At 38.9% G+C, this 24,206-nt stretch overlaps 1 protein-coding gene and 1 pseudogene across 1 annotated transcript; one reads left to right on the top strand and one right to left on the bottom strand.

Moving 5' to 3' along the window:
• LOC139461336 (serine/threonine-protein phosphatase 6 regulatory ankyrin repeat subunit B-like) lies at window positions 1-12,042 on the top strand. Its single transcript, XM_071242954.1, has 11 exons — window positions 1-71; window positions 245-306; window positions 1,476-1,760; window positions 2,440-2,475; window positions 2,616-2,651; window positions 2,770-2,866; window positions 5,458-5,547; window positions 5,743-5,756; window positions 6,991-7,029; window positions 7,453-7,512; window positions 7,786-12,042. Exons 1-11 carry the CDS (start codon window positions 1-3, stop codon window positions 11,499-11,501), a joined length of 4,506 nt encoding a protein of 1,501 aa, XP_071099055.1. The 3' UTR covers window positions 11,502-12,042.
• A 3,795-nt stretch (window positions 12,043-15,837) lies between these two features.
• On the bottom strand, window positions 15,838-17,958 carry LOC139460458 (uncharacterized; annotated as a pseudogene).
• Between the last annotated feature and the right edge of the window lie 6,248 nt (window positions 17,959-24,206).

Genomic DNA, 24,206 nt, shown 5'->3' with positions numbered 1-24,206 from the left:
ATGGACTGGTTCGCTTATCCAACAGGCAGCCACACCACACTCCTCTCAGCCACCTTGTTATTACAGGCCAGGTATCCTGTCGTGGTTATCATCATTGCGTATTAAAGCTGGTTGTGTATATATATCATATTTCAAATGTGCTGGGGATAAATATTCCCTTATTTTGGGTTTAAATGTATATTTTCATAATATCCATTGGAGCGCATATTGTATTACAATCTAAAACCCGGTCTGTTTTTTGCAGGATCTACACTTGTGAGTCTGCCAAAACCATGCAGATACATTACCTAGCTCTGCTGATATTCAGTGAGTATTTGAAGACAAATATTGTTTTGAAGTTACAATATTTAAATATCACCCTTACAATTTCACAATCTCGGACTCTTACATGTATGAATGTAAGACCACTTGCTGACTATTCTTTTGAATTTGTGAAACCAAGCGCACCTGACAAGTTCATTCCCTATCACCATAATATGATCATCCTTCTTCTGTTAGCATTAACAATTCAATGGGGGCATTATGCGTGTGAGTGTAGATACTTTATTGACTTACCTCAAGTTCTTTTTACTTCAAGAAAGTGGTTGACATTTACAATGTATTCCACTCTGAGCTTCTCGTTATACGAGGTAAATAGTTGAGTTCTATCTAGCATATTCTGAACAGCCACGAAAGGCTTAACTACGCTTTCACATAGCATACACGTATTGATTATGTCGACTTGTTTCGTCTATACAGTGCCCTCCAATCAACAACTCTATGTATCTTCATACCCGTCGACTGATTCCGAGTACATCTCAAACCAAATGAATATAACGTTCAGTTGGGCTTAATGACACATGAGTCATATGGCCCATGTGTGTCGTATATTCATGCATATCTAGTTCTAATTGTAACTATTCTGGCAATATAGATGTTAGAAATGTTTGCTCGTTCAGGGAATCAAAATGAAAAAGTATTAGGGAACCATTTGATAAAAGGGGCGGTCGGGTAGCCTAGTGGTTAAAGCGTTCGCTTGTCACGCTGAAGACCCGGGTTCGATTCCCGACATGGGTACAATGTGTGAAGCCCATTTCTGGTGTCCCCAGCCGTGATATTCCTGTAATATTGCTAAAAGCGTCGTAAACCCATACTCACTCACTCATTTGATAAAACCATGATCAATATATGGGTAGAAACACATACATGCATAGCCTGTACCCTCCTGTGACAATATTCAAATCCTCAATGCAGAGGCATCATGTTCCCTAACTTAAAATAACAGGAGAAACTGATTTATTGATTTCGTCACCTTTCAGTATGATGTAAGGTAGAGCAAATATGAATATGTAATACACAGTTTATATTATAAGTGCCAAGCTGTAGTTTTATTTTACCATTATGTTTCCTTAAAATGAGGCTCAGTGATACAATAACACGCCCTTGGAGGATCCCGTTTGACCACATTCAATAGATTGTTTCTATTCAACATTTAGTAGTTGAAGCATACGGAGAAGACAGTTGTGGATGGGGGAAATATGGAGACAAGTGCGACAAAGATTGTCCTCTGAACTGTATCTCTCATCCAGTAAGAAACCTCAAACACTGCCACAAGAAGACAGGGAAGTGTTCTGAAGGGTGTGTGCTGGGGTGGTTTGAGGATCTCTGTGACCACGCTTGTACCAGGAACTGCTTGAGAAACACCTGCAATCGCCAAAATGGCATCTGCTCGTTTGGTTGTGATGGAGACTACACGGGGGACTTCTGTAACATTATTCCAGGTTTGACAACAATTTGATTCAAATCTGTATTAGTTTCTGCTGATCTGAGTTAACGACATTCTGTTTCTGTTTTGGGATATTATTGCCACATTTAAGCAGAAAACATCTGATTTAATATTGACCATGGCAAAGGTATTCTTAAGATGTTTAACATTCTCGCCATATTATTTGTGATTGTCTCTGAACAAAGATAACTTATTGAACCGAACCTCGGGTAGATATTATGTAAATATAAGGTTGAATGTTATTACAAAACCATGCAATTAGTATAAATTGCAATGCATACAAACTTGCTGATTTGTTGGACGTTATCTGAGGAATATCATAGGAATAAATATGAAGTCTAGGCTTTATCCTTACTCAAATGTGTAATCATTGTTTATTCGCATTCCTTCTTATGTTACTATCAGAATGTAAACTGATCAGATCAGGTATGACCTCCAAACAATCGTATATTTGCCGCATAACTGTATATCTTATTGTGATATGTCAGATCAAGTTATAGTTACATACGGTTATGTGTCATAAATGTTATTTTATTTTTATCAAACGATGAATATACGAATTTAATGTTATGAAACGGAAAGAAGGTTATCTGATCAAAGGGGTGTATGGAATATTTGTGAATAATAGACATGAATAACGCTGATTTAAAAAACAAAAAAATGCATCTGCACAGGCACCTCAAGGACACCTCCCAGGGAATACAGCACACGTGAGTACAAAACGCTAACTAAGACTCGGGTATGAAAAGATAATGCTGACAATATTTTTCATGATAGTTATTGCTTCATTTTATTGGTTTCTTGCATAAGCTGTACATGAATAACACTGAATGTATTTGTGTCTGCACAGGCACGTCGGCAGCACCTCCCAGGGAACACAGCACACGTGAGTACAACACACAAACTAAGACTCATATGTGTTAAGATAATGTTGAGAATCATATTTGCTTGATATTACTGATTTTACATTTGCGTCTTACGTGAGTGACTGTATTTTGTAACAGACACATCGCCAACAGAGACAACACCGGACCTGGCTGCGATACTTGTCCCTGTGTTCCTCATCCTGGTTGTTGTCCTCGCTGTGGTGGTGTTCATACTGTAAGTGTGTAACTGACTCCAGGTGTTTGAGTTTCAGGTTATTAATCAATGAACATGAGGATATGTATATAACACTGTTTTGTTTGCCAACATAATCACTTAAGTAAATGGGGATGCCACTACTCAGATCAGGTCAGGTCAGGTCAGGTCAGGTCAGGTCAGGTCAGAAATACTCATTAATGGGTCAACTGGCAACTAATGGTTTCTGACATCTATGAAGGGTGTGAACACTTAGGGCGGGGTTGATAAATCGTCAAAAGCTCCTGGTTAGCAACAGTGTTTACAGGTCTTCATGTTGTTGTCACAAACGCCAGTGTACATTCGTCATGTGCACTCGAAAGAACCCACTCATCCGATGGCAGATGGCCAGATGGTGGAAATATAATACACAGATGTCAAGACGTGGGGTGTAGTATAGAAGACGTTATTTAGTTGATGCTCCTCTGTTCACTAACCAGGGAATGGGAACCCGATATGTGAGGTGGATGTGAAAACCCTTTTTCTCCGGGTAGTTGAAAATGATAATTGGAATGCACACGTATCCGCTGGTTGAGGAACATTTGACAAAAGCATCGTGATATGTGCAACATATATACTCTTAAAAAACTCGCACAAGTAGTTAGTAGTTCATTGAACCTAACTACACAAAAATCCGGTAAATAAATTGGATATGTTATTGGAAAATGTTGATGGCCTGATATTCGACAAACGGTGCGTCAAAATAAAGCCATTGTCGATTTGCAATGTCTAAAACGGCATTGTTTTGACACTTGAAAACAGCAAAGAAAATGCACCTGAAAGTTATGGTATTCGTTAGTCGTGGTAGTGGCTTTAAAAAGGCAAGGATAAGCCAATAATTTTTCATTCAATTGCCAACATTATTCAAGATCGAAAATGCCGAGACTGCTGCCGACCGGAACATCGCCATAGGACGTATGCAATTAGGGGAATCGTGTCATCTTAAGCACGCCACTTCAACGTCCACCACAGCATAATTTGCCGTCTTTGTGACCGATATACACAGTTCAATACCACTGCAGGCCGTCTTAGAACCGGCCGACCAAGAGTTACCACCTCTGCACAGGATCGCTACATTCAACTGTTCCACCTACATCATCGCAATGCTACGGAGACTGCAGGACGCATCCTCATGGTGTGAGGAGGATATCGGATCAGGCTGTCAGGAACCATCTTCGCGAGGCTGGAATCCGACCCAGAAGACCAACTATCGTCCCTGTTTTGCCATAGATCCATCAAAAGCGACGCTTGCATTGGTGCCATACCTTACAACCTTGGACTTGGAAACTGGAGAGCGATCTGTGTGGTTTAGCGATGAATCACGATTTCTTCTTCACCAGCGAGATGGAAAACAACGTGTTTATCGTCGTCGAGATGAACGTTTTTCCCCACAGTGTATACGTGAATTTGACAATTTCGGTGGCGATAGTGTCATGTTGTGGAAGGCCATATCCTACACCACGAAACCCGACTTGGTTGGCAATTTGACAGCAAATCGCTACATGAATCAAATTCTTCAACCTCACCTTCTTCCAATCATTGACCACCAGAGGGAGCTGTTTCAACAGGACAACGCTCCACCGCACACAGCTTGTGTCACGGTCGACTACCTTCATCATGCCAACATCAACGTTTTGCCCTGGCCGTCGAGATCTCCGGATCTAAACCCAATCGAACACCCCTGGGATGAACTCGATCGACGTGCACGTCATCGTCAGAACACTCCGCAGACACTCCCACAACTGGCCAACGCGTTACAAGCAAAATAACGCAGACTTCTGGAGGACAGAATTCGTATACTTATCCAGTCAGTGCCGAGGAGATGCAGAGCCGTGATTGCTGCCAGGGGCGGTCACACGAGATACTGAGTTCAACACAACCTTGTGGCCTAATGTTATATGACAATGAACAATTCAATGCTTTTGTAAAACGACAAGATGAGACGATCGAGCTCCAAAATTTCATATTTGTGTATGATATTAAATTAGATATATCAACTTTTTTTAGGTACATAAATCTTCTAAATATACCATATGAAATCATGATAACTCAATATGGAGGATTACAATAGTTGGGTTACATTAAGAGTTTTATGCTCTTTGGGTTTCTTCAAGGACTTTGAAACATTGAGCTGCAACGTGACACAGTTGCGATTTTACAGTTAGTACCTATAGCTGCAGACCGCCTCCGTGGTCCTGTGGTAGAGCGTCCGCCCGGAGAGCGGAAGGTCCAGGGTTCGATCCCGGGCCGCGTCATACAAAAAGACGTTAAAAGATTGTACTTGTTGTTACCCTGTCTGGCGCTCGGCATTAAAGGGCTAAAACAAGGACTGGTCGGCTCGGAGTCAGTATACTGTGTCTGAGTGGGGTATTCATGTTAAACTGCGGCATGGTATCTCAGTGAGCTAGCACTATAAATCGGCATCAGTCCGGACTAGTACAAGCAGCCACACACACACATACACGTGCATGCACGTCGCTATATAAGTGCAATAATCTTGGACGCGACGTTAAACCCAATTTCACCTCACCTCACCACCTATAGCTGCATGTGTATTTGATGATCTGTTACAGGCGAAAACGAAAAAGTGGGAAAAACAGACGAATTCCCGATGCACTGGCAGCTATAATTCCTCGCTTGAGAAGAACTAATACAGCTAGCAGGTAACACAAACATATAACGTGAGGCAGTGTGTCATCATCATTAAGTACGCCCATGTGCAGTAGAGCAATTATCAAAATAAAACATAATGCAAATATGAATTCATATTCGCTTCATTGCTTGATCTATTGAGTATCAGCTGATTCATACATTTGATGTAATTGCTTCCAATGTATATTTCTTTGTTCCATTTATAGTGCTGATGAAGAAGGTAAGTAAACACATTTGTCATCTAATATTCAACTAATAGTCACACTATTTTAATATTTGTCTGAATATATGAGAATTGCCCAAGTCAAAAAATAAAAATAAAAATGTGAATGCATTGGCTTTTTGGATTGTCCAGTCTTTTTCTCAGAGAGGCTATGTTCATAGTAGGCATTTTACAGACCACAATAAACGTTGTTTGACACACACTGAGACTAACATCATTCAGACAGGCAGTTTCATTCAGTAAAAGGCCTCAGGACTCAACTTGATACCTATAAAATAATGATCATGCATGCGCAATATATATCCTATGACAATTGGGTGACCCTTATGTGGAACTAAACATTGTTTTTACCTTGAATGATAGAAATATAGTGTTATGATGTATGACATTTACTAGGATATTTTACAATGAATTTCGTCCTCGATTCAGAGTAGGAATCACAGACATGAACATTATGCAATTCATTGTCAAGAGCAAATTATCATTTATCATTCAAAACGGCTCCCAAGGGAGATATCCTTGGGTGAGATCTACACTGTAGATATCACTGCAATGAAATTGCATCACAATTTTTACAGACCACAGTGATGTCATTGGTTACCATGACGTCACAATCACATGGCATCACTAATGGCGCTGCTACTGAAACTGTTAGCAGTACTTGTTTACACTTATGACAGTGCTTGTTGCTGTCTACAAACTGAAACATTTGGAAGAATGATGTTGGATGATAAATAAAATATCACCCTCGTTCTGTTGATATCAAATATATCAAATATATCAACAGTCGGGGATAAAAGTGGCAAAACTCATCGGCAAGCCTCGGAGTTTTCCCACGTTTATCAATTCGTGTTGATATTATCTGTTTAAGCTGGCATGCCATACACGGTATTTCATTATAGAGTTTCATAACAACCAGTTAGAAATTGCGCCAGTTAAACTGTCACATGTGCTCATACAATTCTTAACTTTATTATGTCGTTTGAAATTAAGTTATGTGGATACATACTATCAATTCGAATAGTGGCTACATATTGAGTGTGAATAAGGATAACATGTGTTGGCAATATTGACGTTATTTTAATGCCTATGTTCCTACGTTTTATAATTCGAATGATGCTGGTATCAAAATAATCTCCTTTCTGCTTTACAAGAAGATTTACAAAACAGATTTGACTGTCCAAAGTAGTTAAATATGCTTGATCTGACGATCATACATTCTATGTTTTAGAGCCGTTCTTTACAGAGCGAGGTGGAGAAGCCTTTGCCAGTGAGTGTGAAATATATAACAGTGTCTGTGTCGCAAAAGGACACATATATCTGATATGGTATTCTTGGCCAAGTGTCCTTGTCGATTATCAATACAATCACTGTAGATACAGTCAGTACTATTTGACAGGAATAATTATGTATAGATCATAAGTTCCGTAATATGCGTATGGCAACCCAATACACTGAACAGCCACAATATATACGATATACTTAGCACCTCATAAGTGTTATATTTGAATATTAGTCATTGCATTTAGATGAAGTGATATTATTTTCAGCAAGCATTAATGTTGCAATGTGTATCTTTTCTAAACTCGCCTAGATCAATGTGTTGTGAAGTGAATCATCAGTCTGCATATGTATTGCAATGTGTGTTACTGTGAATATTCTCTTAACACAATTGTTTTAACTATTTGATCAGCATCCAAGAGAGACGATGATTCCATCTGCAGTTTTGTGGACGATGTAAACCTGTTATCTGGTAAGAACATAATAGCTTTTTTCGCAATTGGTATATGTATGAATAATATGTTTGCAAGTATATCGTCATGCTTGCATGTGCACGAGCATGTAGTACATTTGTACCCAGAGGAGTCTGGTGAATGAAATTCAACTGATTACATATAACTGTCTTTTATATATGTGTCTTGTAGATGTAGGTATAAAAACATATTTCTCGGGCATAACAATGAAACACAGATAACTGGTGATGGTGAACTTATCATTGTTTAAACACGTTTATGTACCTTATCAGATGATCATGAAGAGGTCATAAGGGATATCAAAAAGGCGTATGTTGAAACTGAGACCTTCAAGAAGGTGAAAGAAAAATTGGAGACGTTTGGCCATGTGACAATAAGCGGTGCTCCAGGATCTGGTAAAACATCCATGGCCCTGATGCTGGGAGCTGAATACAGGAAGCAGGGGTATGAGCTGGTGCTGGTTGAGGATGTAGATAAAGTACAGCTGTCTGATTTTCTAGATAAAGGCACAGACATGTGTGTCATATTTGATGACATGTTTAAGGCAGTCGGATCATACACGAATCCTTTTAGTCTTAAGCACTTGTTGTATGACTTTCAAGTGCTCCTGGAACAGTGTGGTGGCAGGTCTGAAAGACGGTACGAGTGCCTGCAGCAAGAACCAAGTGAGGACCAGAGAAAAGTCAATCAACGAAACATGTTGCTCGTATTCACTGCAGAAACCGACAATCTTGAGTGGGCAATGTCAAAACTGGAAGGCCAACGTGTTTTCCAAAGCTCATCACATGTCAGACTAGGTTTTACACGTGAGGAAAAGGAAGCATTGTGGCGGAAGTACAGATATCTGTATAAATGTAGAGCAGAAGTTGATGTGAACCAAGTTATGTCATACAAAGAAACAACTGTCGGTTTTCCCCTGATATGCAAACTTTATGCAAGATATTCTGGCTTTCACACACATCATGAACTGTTTTTCGAGGACCCTGTTGTTTGTATAAGACATCAACTTCTTACGATTATGAGCCTATTGGATGAAAAGTCAGCTGCTCTCATCCTGCTGTTACTGTGTGAAGGGCATCTGGACATCAGCCAGCTGGAGACTGAATGTGGCCCAAAACTAGAGGCTCACTTCAAAGAAGTTGCATGTATTGCAAAGGCATCAGCAAGAAAAGATGTTGTGAAGTCTATCAAGAGCTTCTGCGGTACATTTTTGACAGAAGGAAAGATAACAAGGTTTTCCCATTCTGTGATTCATGACATCTGTGCTTCTGTCTTATTCAATATTGCACCAGAGTTTACCCTTAAACATTGCAGTATTAAGTTCCTCTTAGATCATGTGCAAGTTCAGCAAGCCAACAGTGGAACACTTGTTGCAAGAATGGCTGCATCTATTGTCAGTGGTACTTTCAGTACATACATCTGGCATCCCATATGGAAAAGAAAAGAAATAGCTGACATATTATCACAGATGGTCACGGATCGAGCTGCCTTGTCTGATGATGCCAAGGACAACATTCTCCATTACGCCTGTTTCACTGGGAACAAGTATATCCTGGAGCGACTTCTTCCTCACTGTGACATCAATAGGCCTGGGTTGAATGGCTGGACATCGGTGATGTATGCAGATGTCTCTGGACAGTTGGACTGTTTGGACATCCTTGTGGAAAACAAAGCCGACATTACTTTAAGTGATATCAACAACTACAATTTATTGCATCTGGCGTGTCAACATGGACATAGGCTCACTGTAAAACGTGTAAACGGGGAAGTAAAGACACTTCATGTTGATTTGGTTAATGCTCGAGGATTAAATTATTGGACGCCTATTATGTGTGCAGCGATCTCTGGGAAGAAGGTTGCCTTAGACTATCTTATCAAAGACAAGAAGAAGTTTGAGATCATGAAAAGACACAAACTAGATTTAACCTTAAGAGATAGTAACAACGACACTGTGCTTCATCTTGCATGTCGCTTTGGAACCATGTCCACTGTAGACGGTCTACTCCCCCACACAGATATAAATAGTCGGGGCAACAATGGACAGACCCCAGTAATGTCTGCAGTATTGTCTGGAAAGAAGGCAACGTTCGACCTTCTTGTGTCAAACAAAGCTGACACCACATTGACTGATGATGACAACAACAGTGTCCTCCATTTGGCTTGCCACGTTGATGATGTATCCCTCATAGAGCAAATCGTGCCAATGTTTGACATCAATAGTCGGGGAAAACATGACTTGACACCAGTGATGAAGGCAGCTGTAAATGGAAAGAAAGATGCATTCAATATCCTGAATACCCTGAAGGCGGACCTCACACTAACTGATGACAACGACAACAATATCCTCCATCTTGCATGTCATGGGGGAAATGTCTCCATTGTTCAACTGTTACTGCCAAAGTTTGACATCAACAGTCGGGGAAACAACGGATGGACGCCAGTGATGTGTGCAGCTGTCAGTGGAGTTGAGAGTGTTTTCCACCGGCTTGTGTCACAGGGGGCTGATCTCACACTGAGGGATGACTACACCAATCATGTATTCCATTTAGCATGTATAGGTGGAAATATTTCCATTGTGAAACATCTATTGTCAGGGACAGACATCAATTGTCTGGGAAACCATGGGAGAACAGCTATAATGATTGCAGCTTTGCTTTCAAAACCAGCTCTTTTCAAACTACTGTTGACAAAGAAGGCCGATATCACACTGACTGATGATTATAAAGACACTGTCTTGCACCTTGCGTGTCAGGGTGGGAACCGTTCCATTGTGAAATATCTGATGCTAAAGTTTGACAGCAATGCTCCTGGAAGACATGGGTGGACAACACTTATGAATGCAGCTTGGGCTGGGAAGATAGAAGTGTTCAACCTACTTTTCGCAGAGAAAGATGATGTGCCACTGTCCAAAGACAATCTTGACAATGTCCTGCATTTGGCATGTCATGGTGGAAATACCGCCATTATGGAATGTTTGCTGTCGATGTGTGACATTAACAGTAAGGGAAACAAAGGGCGGACACCAGTTATGGTTGCAGCATGGACGGGACAGAAGGATGTGTTCGATTTGCTTGTGAGGAAGAAGGCTGATCTCACTTTGACTGATGACTACACAGACAATGCTCTACATCTGGCATGTCAAGGAGGGAACACAGCGATTGTGGAATCACTTCTGAAGACAGTGGACATTAATACGAAGGGACAGAACGGCTTGACACCAGTGATGTATGCAGCTAGGTCTGGACAGAGGCATGTGTTCACTTTGCTTGTGTCACAAAAATATATGCTGAAATGGCTTGATGATTCTGGGAACAATTTACTGCATTTTGGTTGTCAGGGTGGAAATCAGTTCATCATAAAGTATCTCCTGACCAAGTTTGACATTAAAAATTCGCGAAAAGACGGATGGACGACAATAATGATGGCAGCTGTCAGTGGAAAGAAGGATGCTTATGACCTGATTGCAACAAGAGGGGGTAATCCATCACTGACTGCCCCTGATAATGATACTGTTCTTCATGCAGCCTGTCAAGGTGGTAATGTAGCCATTGTCAAGGCGGTGATTGGCAAATTTGACATCAACACCAGAGGCAGAAATGATCAGACTCCACTAATGAGGGCAGTATGTGGAGGCCATGTTGCTGTGTACAAATTCCTGGTATCTCATAAAGCTGACCAATCTCTGGTAGACAAGGGTGGACACACTCTTCTTCATCTTGCTTCTCAGCATGGTCAGCTTCATATGGTGAAATACATCATAGACTCTGTTGACGTCAACACTAAAGACAAGGCTGGTTTGACACCTGTCATGACGTCAGCAGTTTACAACAAAGTTACTGTGTTTGAATATCTCAGAAGAAGAGGCGCAGACTTGTCACTGGTTGACAACGTAGGGAAGGATGTGTTGGGTCTCGCTCGTGGAGCAGGAAGCAGACAAATCATAGAACATCTGGAACATCTGGAACCAGCCAGTACGGCCAAACCATAGACTCGAATGACGATAGCATGTTATGGCAAAGTGTTTACTCCCACTAAGATATTGCCGATGTGACGTTAAATCTTAACTCACTCACTCACTCTCCAGCTAAGAAGACTAGATTGTTACACCACTGAAACAACTCTGGAGTCACTTCTGCACAAATGCTCAAGCTGAAAACATAGAACAGCAATTATCCTGACCTGCACCAAGGATGTCATATAACATCTAGATTCTTGTACCGTATGGCTGTACATGGCTATGAAAGTGAGGATGGCTACGTGTGTCTCCGATGGGAGATATCTCTCTGGTCTCACACATAGTATAATGTGTCCTTACTCTTGCTCGATGGGACAACAGCAAGTGGATTACCATGATCAAAGAAAGCGGAAATGAAAATATTGTATGGATATTAAATGTATGTATAAGACATGTCAATCATTAGTGTGAATATTATAAAATAATGTTTAACCTCTGACACAATGGACCTTCGAAAATATCCGATCTGTGTGTACCTGCATGTTGTTGTAATATATGCAAATTAGCCCTCAGAATGTGCAGAACCTACGAACATAAATATACATATTCCTTTGAAATGTTCTCTTCACTTTCATGGTTTTACAGTGTTATTGTTTCAATCACATTGCTTGTTACATATTTGATTTGAAATATTCATAACATACAGCCAATGACAAATACATATTTTAAATATATATTAAATGTTTCATTGTTTTACTTTTTGTATGGCCCTGTTCCTCGTATATGTCAGATGAATGTGTTGATCAGATGATGAGATAATTTTAAGATGATACAAGGAAATTCATCGTTTACTAAACTATTATTTTCACGAGGACATTGTGCTATGTGTGTTTCGATTTCAAAGAGAACTGTTTCAATTCAATTTATGTTATGTTTACATCATCTATCACCAACTATGGACTTGATTCAGCAAAACACTTTAGCTGTTTTGGGAGCATATGCAATACTACTATTTGTAGACGGGACAGTTTTGAATTAAAAAAATAAAAGTGATGTCTTGTTTGAACGATGTTTATAGTATCTGCAATTAATCAACTCCATCAAACGACTGTATGCAATTCATATGATTAACCGTTTTACGACATAGTGTCAAGGGCATTTGTCTATTTTGGAATCAGAACCGGGTTTGGACAACCGAACGGTTTAATCATCTGCCTACACCACTGTCTGAAAATAATCTCAAAACCAGATATAGAAATCACAGCACAAACAACAGATGAGGCAGAACAAGCATTCCGTTTTTGATAAACCTTTCAGTGTATAACCAGACATTGTCTAGTAAATATATATGCACAGGATCCGTTTTGACTTTTGAGACCTCAGTCTTTGGCAATGTTTTGCAGTTTCATGTCGTTTAGATAATTTCTTTAGGATCCAGGTTTCATGTGTTTAGGCAATTAAAGGCTTGTTTTGCTATATTCCTTCACTGACCTGATGAAGCAGAAAGCACACACTCGGTGGCTGCCTGCCCATGATAACGGTGCATGCATTCATAAAATCTGATCATATGTCACATCAAAAATATGATCAGTTTATTGAAACGTGATTATGCTTCCTTTAAACGAGTCACCAAGGTGTTTGAACAACATAGAAACCTGTTTAAATGTGACATCCTAGAGGATGTGAAACAAGTTGGGGTCCAATGTCGCGTTCAAGGTTATTGCACTTGGATGTGTGTGGGGAAGTTTGTGGCTGCTTGTATTACGCGCAGCTCACTAACTTGTTATGCCTCAGATTCACACCGATATCCCACTCAGACACGGTAAACCGACTCCGAGCAAACAAGTCCTTTTTTCATCCCCTTAATGCCGAGCGCCAGGCGTCTCTTTGGTATGAGGTGGCCGTGGAGCAGGCAAATGGTGCCTTGCCCCTAGGAGGCAATATTTTACGGTACTGCCGATGTGACGTTAAATTTTAACTCACTCACTCACTCACTCAATATTTTACAGACGCTTCTCTTTCTATCTAAGTCAATTAGAGTTATCATTTCTTACTTTTGTTCATACTTCCGGAAAAAGCACATGTTTGAAAACGAGTAGTAAGTCAATTAACTGTTAATCTTCTGATTCAGTTTTTTATTTCAAAATTATCCTATCACACTCGGTCATAAATGTTCATATGGTATACATCAGTTTACACGTCATCTTAAGCATATTAATGTAGGCACGCAGCTTGAAATGTGTCACCTTATTCCCCTCCTCTTATGCCATCCCGTAGTTTTCGTACACACTATTTCCTTAAAAATAGATAATCTACACTATTTAACAAGCAATGCTCCCGAATTTACTCTCTTCTTTGTTTCATAAGAAGATTTTGTGTACCTGTCAATTACATTGTAAAGAGTCGATGTTTTGGTCCAAAGTTCCAGGTTATATGTCATTTTAAAAGTGATATATTTGAATGTTCGCCATCTCAGAAAGTTTTCCATTTCTGTCAAAACATTTCCTTCCTCAACTGTGCCCCTCACTATCACGCATGATAAACAATTACACGAGGGAGTCATATACAGTAACTTTCTATCATTAACATTTTGGGTCAATGTGTCATGAATGAAAATAAAGTAATATAAGTTATCGGACCTCTACTTAGAAAAAACCTGTGTACGATTCTGGCCATTCCTATTGCTAACATATCTGCCATGTTTTGGTCTGGTGCATTTGGCACAAAGTAGGCAGACCAATGGGCACTACATGTTCCTCTAATCTATTTTTGTTCCTGAGACATACGCATCGCCAAATTTGGCCAAGAAGTGTAACTTTAGCATCAGATATATCGGTGATCCTATATCGCTTCATGAAATGTTATGGTTGAATAATCCTCTCACACCTTAGCTTGGGATTAAAGCGACCAGTGAAACCACCTTTTCTGTTGCATATGTAGATCTATGCATGTATGCATATATATGTATATATCATTACCATCTGGGTTTTTTTTTGGAACGTTTGCATGGAACTGTTTATAACAATTAAAACATTTTTGTCCTGTAGGTTCATACCAATGAGATTATGACATTGCATCATTATAGTGTTTATTTCTCTCAGACAAACAAACCATTGGTACCAACTAAATCTTTCTAACATCAGGTGCACGGGTAGCCCAGTCGTCTCAGGCGTCACGATTCGCTGCGCAGTGTTGCGTCCCTTTGGCACTCCAGAAACTTCATGATTGTGGATTCGAATCCCTATGCATCCGGATTATGTTCCTAGGTTTGTCAGCACCATACCCAGGCTCTTAGGTTTCACCAAAGTTGTAAACGTCTGAGACCTGCATCACTTCTGGCTTTCCTCCCACATTAAGCTGACACGCCGTGATATAACTTGAATACTTTTAAAAAAACTCACTCACTCACTCACTCACTAAATATATGAAATAGCTAATTACATGTAATCACCAAAAGTATAAAACTACATGATATAACTGGAATAATATTAAAAGCGGCTTTCAGCCCAACTCACTCACTCATAACGTGACGTACGTTTCTTGAACAAAGTCCATACACAGTATGAACTGTCATTCGAAGAGAGAAAAGTGGATTAAGGGCCCTGCCGGAAGGAGGATTTGGGAGGATACGGCGTGGGTCCACTGAACATATTAAGCATAATTTCCGTCCAATTTGGAAACATTGAAACATCTGGGTATTTTGAATTGCATGATATAATCAAGAAACGACATGGTATTGGACACCTGACATTGGTTTCCCACCTGCACCTGATTAACTTGGAACTGTTGCATTATGCCCATGTGATGACTTCAATTGTACACAAATTACAACGAATGAGGACACTGCCAGTGACTATAAATATGGTGTCATAAAGTTGCGAAACAAAGGACTGATAGGTAGGCAAGTACACAGGCCAAACTTACTACACATTTAACACAAATATGTCATTAACTAAAAAGGGTCAATGAGTGAGTAACTGAGTATGGTTTTACACAGCTTTTAGCAATATTACAGCAATATCACGACGGGGGCTTCACACATTGTACCCATGTTGGGAATCGAACCCGGGTTTTCGATGTAGTGAGCCAATGCTTTCACCAACCTGACCACCCTAAAGGGTCAGTGGTGTCATACCGTTACAACATAATTCCACGTGACCGACTGATTGTTTATCCTTCTACACTCAGCAAATGACATCACGTCAGACTTAGATTATCAAAAATGACAAACCAGATTTGTGGAAGAGCACCACTCAATGAAGCAGATGAAGGCATCCAGTCTACACTTTATGCTTTTCCAGCGAGTATTGAATACACTGAGTGTCCCTTTTGCCACGGGACGCTAAGCTGAAACTACTTATGTCACATGTCATTTCCACTTCCCTTGTCGTTTTAACTCTAATATATAATTCAAGTATATCTGAGCTTTAAAAAAGTTGACGCCAGGGCCATAGTTCGTGCCATCACTCCTTTAGTCATGTTGAAGGTATCACACGGTATCAAAAACTCTCCCACCAGGTCCTCCATTTATCTGTTGAAGGGTTCAACGTGAGCATTATCAGATGTTGGTACAACCTGTCTGTGCCAGAGTCCGAAAGAATGAAAGCCTGACCATATCAATTGTGGCCACAATCGACTGTTGCCCTGAAGTAAGCTGATTACAGCCAAGGCATATATCTTCATGTCCAACCTATCGAAATGCTGCCATGCGCCAGCTCCGAAAAAGATGATAGATTTTGGTTGTCCCATAATTTCCTTGACATCTCGCCTCATCTTTGGAAAGTCCTGACTCCGTGGATAATGTCGCAACACCACTGTTACTGTCCCGTTACAGAGTGTCGGGAAATAGTCCAAAACGCTCGACAGTTCCCAGAACATGCTTTTTTAATATCTGTAACAAAATATGACGTGTGCACGTTAATTTAAGTTCAATTTTTAAACAAATGTATCAACCAGAAACTCGGTTTAATCATGGGGTAAATAAGCAATCGTCTCTCGTCAAGGGCTTTTGTAAAATTGAAAAAAAAGACCAGTTAGATACATACCTATCGGGTCGAAGTCCGCCATATTGCTTATCTCCCTTGAGTATGATGATGAGGGCGAGAAACACCATTCTGACAATGGAGTCCCCATAGAAGTGATAGGTGCCTCCCCGGAGGAGCTCGCAGGCAGCGTTGGGCGAAAATGTTTTCACTTGACATCTGACGACATTAAAACAAGACATTACTTCAAGAAGGAGCTAACAGGAGCAATTGGGCAAGGAAATTTGCAATCGAAAAAGATATTCTTCCCAGCCATTTCTTGGCGTATGCTAATGTAAAAAAACACAACTATAATTAAATATGACATCATAAGTGCAAAGAAGTTTGAGGAACAGAATGGACAAAAAGAACATGGATGATCTGGTCTTTATGTCTTTTTTCCAAATTTGACCAAAGCTATGTACCATTCAATTCCTTATTTTGACTTTACCATATGTTCTTGTGTTTGTTCAGATGGTTTCGTGACTTGTCGTTGCATGTGTTTATGATGGAAACCACTGGTAGACCAGGTATAATCACGAATTGATGCTTTTGACATCATCGGAATCGGACAACTGACCCTAATTAGTCGGTCTTGGTCGATTGTCATCAAGACAATTACGACTGGAATATTTCCTTTCATGCAGAGCTTACACCCCCAGACAAGTATGATTAATGATATATAAAACAAAACCCTTTCAGCTGTGTTTATGAATCATTATTAAATAGTAATGGTACCAGGTGTTCGCAAACAGGTAAGCGTATCCTGCCCCACGGGTGGCACCCGTGACAAACATATGCAAAAACATGGGAACATATGGCACAAGTCAAAATGGGGAATTGCATCGGACATGTGTTCATGATACTTTGTTTTAGTCATCATCCTTGTTGTTTTCTTGTAGTGCGAATACTTTTTAAATGAGAAGCATCAGTCATTCGGCAAACATTTGTTGTATGACGTATTTCCGCAAATGTTTACCTGGCATCGTCGGGACTCCATTTGGAATATTCAGGATGTATCTGGGGTCGAAGGTCATAGCAGTTTTTACACATGCATTCCTGAATTGTTTTCATCTGACACTTGTTGTCATAGCAACACGGGCTACTTCCTCTTGGGTCACACATAACCCGGGTCCAGCTTGCCATTTGTTCTTGAGACATCACTTGGTAGTACCCTAGGTTCCCGCATCTCTTATCTGGCAATTCGAATTGATCGCTTCCATTTACAGCGTAGAGACCTTGCAGTAAAAATGCCTCAATCTCTTCTTCCTCTTTCTTGATCAGACGTCGTGTGGCCCACGAACCACTCAGCATATGTTTTAATACACTGAGACAAGTATCATGTCCCGAGTGTGTCTGTATTCCTGGCAGATAAACTCTCCTTGGTTGGTAACTCATGTACACTATCACTAAGGGCTCAGCAAGAGGAGTTTACGTTTTAACGTGACGCACGTGAAACCCTCTTTCATGGCGATCACAATCTGAAGCAAATACATAACCTATGAAAAGTATGGATGAATTAAAAGAAACAAGACCCTTTCTAGTCTCAGCATCATTATGTACAATCAATTTGTTAAGATTTGGTTTGTGCTGTTATAGTGTTGCTATTTTTATCTCATTCGTCAATTTATGTGTGTATGTATGTGTGTGTGCGTGCGTGCGTGCGTACGTGCGTGCGTGTGTGTGTGTGTGTGTGTGTGTGTGTGTGTGTGTGTGTGTGTGCTACACATCTGTTGCGAATTTACATTTTAATAATTTCAGTGTTATGTTGTTTGACAGGCATGACTTAGAAACTGACGGATGACAAAGAAGAAATGATTGATGGAGAACAACTTCTTTATTTCAAATGTAATCGAGTATTTTATCTCTAACTGTATGTAGCCGCATATTATATGTTATCACAAACTGTACGTAATCTCGAATTGAACATAATCACTAATTTTATGTAATCATTAAGTGTCTGTAATAACTAATTGTAAGTAATCTATGTTTGTATATATTCCCGAAATCTGTGTAATCACTAGATGTATGACATCATTAATTGTATGTAATCAATTTAGGTGTATGACATCGCTAATTGTTTGTTATCACATAATGTAATCGCTAATTATAAGAAATTACTAAATGTATGTAATCGGAAATTGTATGTAATCACTAATTATATCTAATCACTAAATATATGAAAGGTGCCGCGATTCGCTGTGCAGAGTTGCGTCCCTTGGACACGTCAGAAATCTTTGATTGTGGGTTCGAATCACAGTTCACCCCAAATATGTTTCTAGGTTTTTCAGCACAATACCCATGCTCGTGGGTTTCACCGAAGTGGTAAACGTCTGAGACCTGCATCACTTCGGCCTTTCCTCCCACATCAAGCTGACACGCCGTGATATAACTGGAATACCGTTGAAAGCAGGGTTTAACTCACATCACTCACTCACTCACTCACTAAATATATGAAATAGCTAATTATATGTAATCACCAAATGTATAAAACTCATTATGTAATCCATGATCGAAGATAATCTCGAATTGCAATCCTTAATTGTATGTTATCACTTATTGTACGTATTCGATAGGTACATGTAATCATTTATTCTATGAAATCACTAATTATATGTAAACCCGATTTTTTTATATAATCACTAGATGTATGGAGTCACTCATTATGTAATCTATGATCAAAGTTAATCTCGAATTGTAATACCTAATTACATGTAATCACTAATTGTATGGAATCACTTATTGTAAGTGCTCGCCAGTTAAATGTAATCATTAATTGTATGTCCATTTTCTGTCTTAATAGCTTATGCCTAAATCTTTGTTCTTTCTCAGATATCGCTAATTATATGTGATCACTAATTGTATGTATTCACGACTTGTGTGTAATCTATGATTCTAGGTAATCCCGAATTATGTATAATCACTGGATGTATGAAATCATCAATCATTTGTAATCATTGATTGTATAAAATTGGTAATTGTATGAAAACTCAAATTGTACGAAATAGCTACTTTTATGAAGTCGCTAATAATATGTAATCACAAATTCTATGAAAAAGCAGCTGATATGTAATTACATTTTTTTGAAAAAACTATTTATATGAAATCACTTAATGTATGGAATCACTAAAAAAAAATCACAAACTCCATGTACTCCCTTAAAGTATAAAATCGCTAATTGTATGAAACCACCATTTTATAAAATCACTAATTGAATGTTATCAAACATTTTATGAAATAGCTACTTATACTCTATCACTAAATATATGGAATTACAAATAATGTAATCTATGATTGAAGGTAGTCTCGAATTGTAATTACTAATTGCATGTACTCTCTAATTGTATAAAATCGCTAATTGTATGAAACCATCATTATATTTAATCACTAATTAAATGTAATCACAGATTTTAAAAAAATACATACTTATATGTAATCACTAAATGTATTGAATCACTAATAATGAAATCTGTGACTGAAGGTAATCTCGAATTGTAATTACCAATTGCATGTACTCTCTAATTGTATAAAGTCGCTGATTGTATGAAACCACCATTTTAGGAAATCGCTGATTGAATGTAATCACACATTTTATGAAATGACTACTTATCAGTAATCACTAAAAGTATGAGATCACTTATTGTATGTAATCGCTAATCATATGTAATCACTAATTGTATAAAATCGCTAATTCTATTAAATCTCCAATTGTATGAAATAGTTAAATTTATGAAATTGCTAATATGTAATCACAAATTCTTTGAAAAAACTACTTATATGTAATCACTAAATGTATGGAAACACTAACATTGTAATCTGTGATCGAAGGTAATTTCGAATTGTCATCACTAATTGCATGTATTCTCGAATTGTATAAAATCGCTAATTGTATGAAACCCCCATTTTATGAAATCACTAACTGAATGTAATCACACATTTTATGAAATACCTACTTAAATGTAATGACTAAGTGTATTGAATCACTAATAATAGAATCTGTAATCGAGGGTAATCTCGAATTGTAATCACCAATTGCATGTACTCTCTAATTGTATAAAATCGCTAATTGTATGAAACCACCATTTTGTGAAATCGCTAATTGAATGTAATCACACATTTTATGAAATACCTTCTTATATGTAATCAGTAAAATTATGAAATCACTTATTGTATGTAATCGCTAATCATATATAATCACTAATTGTATAAAATTTCTAATTCTATTAAATCTCCAATTATATGAAATTGCTTATTTTATGAAGTCGCTAATAATATGTAATCACACATTCTTTGAAAAAGCTATTGATATGTAATCACTAAATGTATGGAATCACTAATAATTGTAATCACTAATTGCATGTACTCTCTAATTGTATAAAATCGCTAATTGTATGAAACCACAATTTTATGAAATCGTTAATTGAATCTAATCACCCATTTTATGAAATAGCTACTTATATGTAATCACTAAATATATGGAATCACAAATAATGTAATCTGTGATTGAAGGTAAGCTCGAATTGTAATAACTAATTGCATTTACTCTCTAATTGTATAACATCGTTAATTGTATGAAACCACCAGTTTATGAAATCGCTAATTAAATGTAATCGCACATTTTATGAAATACCTACTTATAAATTATGACTAAATGTATGGAATCACTAATAATGCAGTCTGTTATCGAAAGCTATCTAGAATTGTAATCACTAATAAAATCGCTAATTGTATGAAATGCCAATTTTATGAAATCGCTAATTGTATGTAATCAATAATTGTGTGTCCTTGTTCTCGCTAAATAGTATATGCCTAAATCCTTGTTCTTTCTCAGAAATTCTTTGAATATGCTAACGACATATAATGAATGGAATGTTTTATGGAACGGGTAAATGCGTACCAGGACGGTATGATACTTAGATACAAGTGGGGCGATTGGTGGATAAACAGACAATAGTGTTCATTTGAAGCAATGCGTCCTTAATCAGTGAAATTACAGGACTTCCAAAATACACACTCGTCATTAAGCGGTACTGATCCATTCATGTTTATGTGTTTGCCGTATGACAATGTCTATCTGACCATCCCTTTGAATAAAGAGCTTATTAGATTGATGCTAGGAGTACATACTCACCAAACTAAAAAGTTCACCAACACTGTGCAGTTGATCTTCAGTCGTGTCCGCACGGGTGGTTGGCCGACAGTTAATCCGTATGATGTCGGCTATAGTCTGTTCTGGTGAACGGTGGCCTGGTGAACTCAGGTCAACCAAGCACCTTAGTCGGTACACCAAAGACACTCATGCTTAACACATCATACGGATTAACTGTCGGCACATCAATGACACGGCTAGGTGGGGCGACCCTGTATGGGCAATAGATTACCCTTTATGAATTTTCCTCCAATATTTTTCAGAAAAGTTGTGCGGCGACTGAAGGGTTTGTTTGTGTCACGTTTAACGCCGCACTGACCAATACCCCAGCTGTATGACGGCGGTCTGTCAATAATCGAGTGCTGACCACACAATCTCGTGAATGACATCATTGGCATCGATCCACGCAATTGGGATCGATGACATGCATCAACTAAGTAAGGAAGCCACGGGTATGAAGGGTTTGAGTTTTCGATAGACTCTCTATGATCACCTATCATGTCAAAGTTGTGAAAACATCAAATGAGCGTGCTGAACTGAACTGAACTTTTATCACACGCATGTATAGGAGTCACAATATGTATGCAGTCAAAAAACACATTAATTTTTCAACCTTTGCTTAAAACGATTCAATTGATGTTTGTATAATCTTTGTAAATGTGTTATCGTTCTTAAAGATGACGCCATTACATAGATAATTGGGAATCAAGATAATCTGTAACATTATCACCAATTTGGAAGGAGTCGTTCTCAAAGAATTGATTTTAAGCTTCCAACCAACACTACACCTATGTGATGATTCTAGCGTATTCTGGAAATCTAAATGGCGCGTTGGTTTCGTTACCGGCGTAGTGTTGAATGGTTTACATCCCTGCGGTGTGCAAGGTGTTTATGTGAAGAATAAAACACGTTCCGAGGTTTTTGGTTGAAAATGTAAACCCGCCTGGGAGGGAAGATCCTTAGGGCAAAACCGAGGATAAGTGTTTTATCTGACTTATACACCGACAAAGTTAATTCTAATTGAGATACGCAATAACGAGGATCTATATATGCGATATAACGAGACTATAAACGCATCCGTGAGCTACGTTGAGTGACGACTACAGGTGTCATGCACGTGCTGTTCGTGCACGCACGCATTGCCCGTAAGCGTCTCCGTCATAATGTGGACAGCTTACAGTCGAGTTTATTTAGTGGCAAGATGTGGGAGAGAGAGGAAGGTGGCGATTTATTTCTCACACAAACGAAAACTAAAAATGCAGATGACTGTGACTGTGAAAGAGTATTGCGTTTTTGTATTTTTTAAATAAAGGGTATGAAAGTCCTGGGGACTTACTGTGGAAGAACCAGGGACTTGATCTGAAATATGTAACTTTTTATTACGATGAAAATCAAGTCCCCGGGTCTTCCACTGTAAGTCCCGGGTTTTCTACGCAAGTTGAACCTCATGTGGATCTTTCTCAAGTTTGAAGAAACCTAACGATCAATACAAATGAACACTCTGAGGTTGATAAGCACAGTGCATGCCTGAGTGAGTTTGGTTTGTGGTATAGTTGTATTTCAATGATGTCACGGCATGCCAGTTTAAGTGTGTGGGAAGCGGGGCTGTATGCAGGTTTATATGTTTACCACATTGGTGAAACCCACGAGGACAGGTATCGAGATATACCGGGAATCATAATCAGTGTGATTCTGGAATTGATAACCGTGGTCTTAGGATTCTGACACACCTACGTGTTTTAAATGTACTGAAACTGTTGCAGACTGCTGAAGGCGAAATGCATGGCCTGTTATATTGTCCTGTCCACAATGGCGTCGTAATTAAACACATGTTTCAGGATAAATAGTAATTTGTAACTTTGCTTTATTGTATACACTTGTGATATATTTATAGTGTAACGGACAAAGCCTGCTGTGCTATTTTAATAAAGAAGTCAGTCCTATATAATCGTGTTTAATATAAAAATCGCTAGAAGAGTGTATTTTTGTCTTTACAATAAAAGTGAGTACGTAGTATGTAAGCATACCATATATACCCCATAAGGTGAGGCTCGTCTATTTTACGTTATAATTTGTCTGTCTGACTGTCTGTCTGCACAATAAATTACGGCACCACATCTGGGGGCACGGGTGGCCCAGTCGTCTAAGGCACCGCGATTCGCTGTGCAGAGTTGCGTCCCTTTGGTACGCCAGAAAACTATGATTGTGGGTTCGAATCCCGGTTCGCCCCGATTATGTTTCTAGGTTTGTCAGCACCATACCCGTGCTCGTTGGTTTCACCGAAGTGGTAAACGTCTGAGACCTGGATCACTTCGGGTTTCCTCCCACATTAAGCTGACACGTCGTGATGTGACTGGAATACTGATAAAAGATGCGTTAAACCCAACTCACTCACTCACTCTATCACATCTGCAGGAGAATGCACGACAACACGAAGCGACGTGACACGTCGTCGCACTCACATCGCGTCGTGACATAGTGATCTTGATTTTATTATGTTTTCATTCTGTCATCTTCCGTTAGAATGTAAGACTGACCATGTGAATGCAATGAAATCTGTGCAAAGTC

This window comes from Haliotis cracherodii, unplaced genomic scaffold (assembly GCF_022045235.1).
Source record: "Haliotis cracherodii isolate W230 unplaced genomic scaffold, xgHalCrac1.p SCAF_14, whole genome shotgun sequence".
In the NCBI taxonomy this organism is placed as follows: Eukaryota; Metazoa; Mollusca; class Gastropoda; order Lepetellida; family Haliotidae; genus Haliotis; species Haliotis cracherodii.
This window is presented reverse-complemented; position numbering and strand designations above follow the sequence as displayed.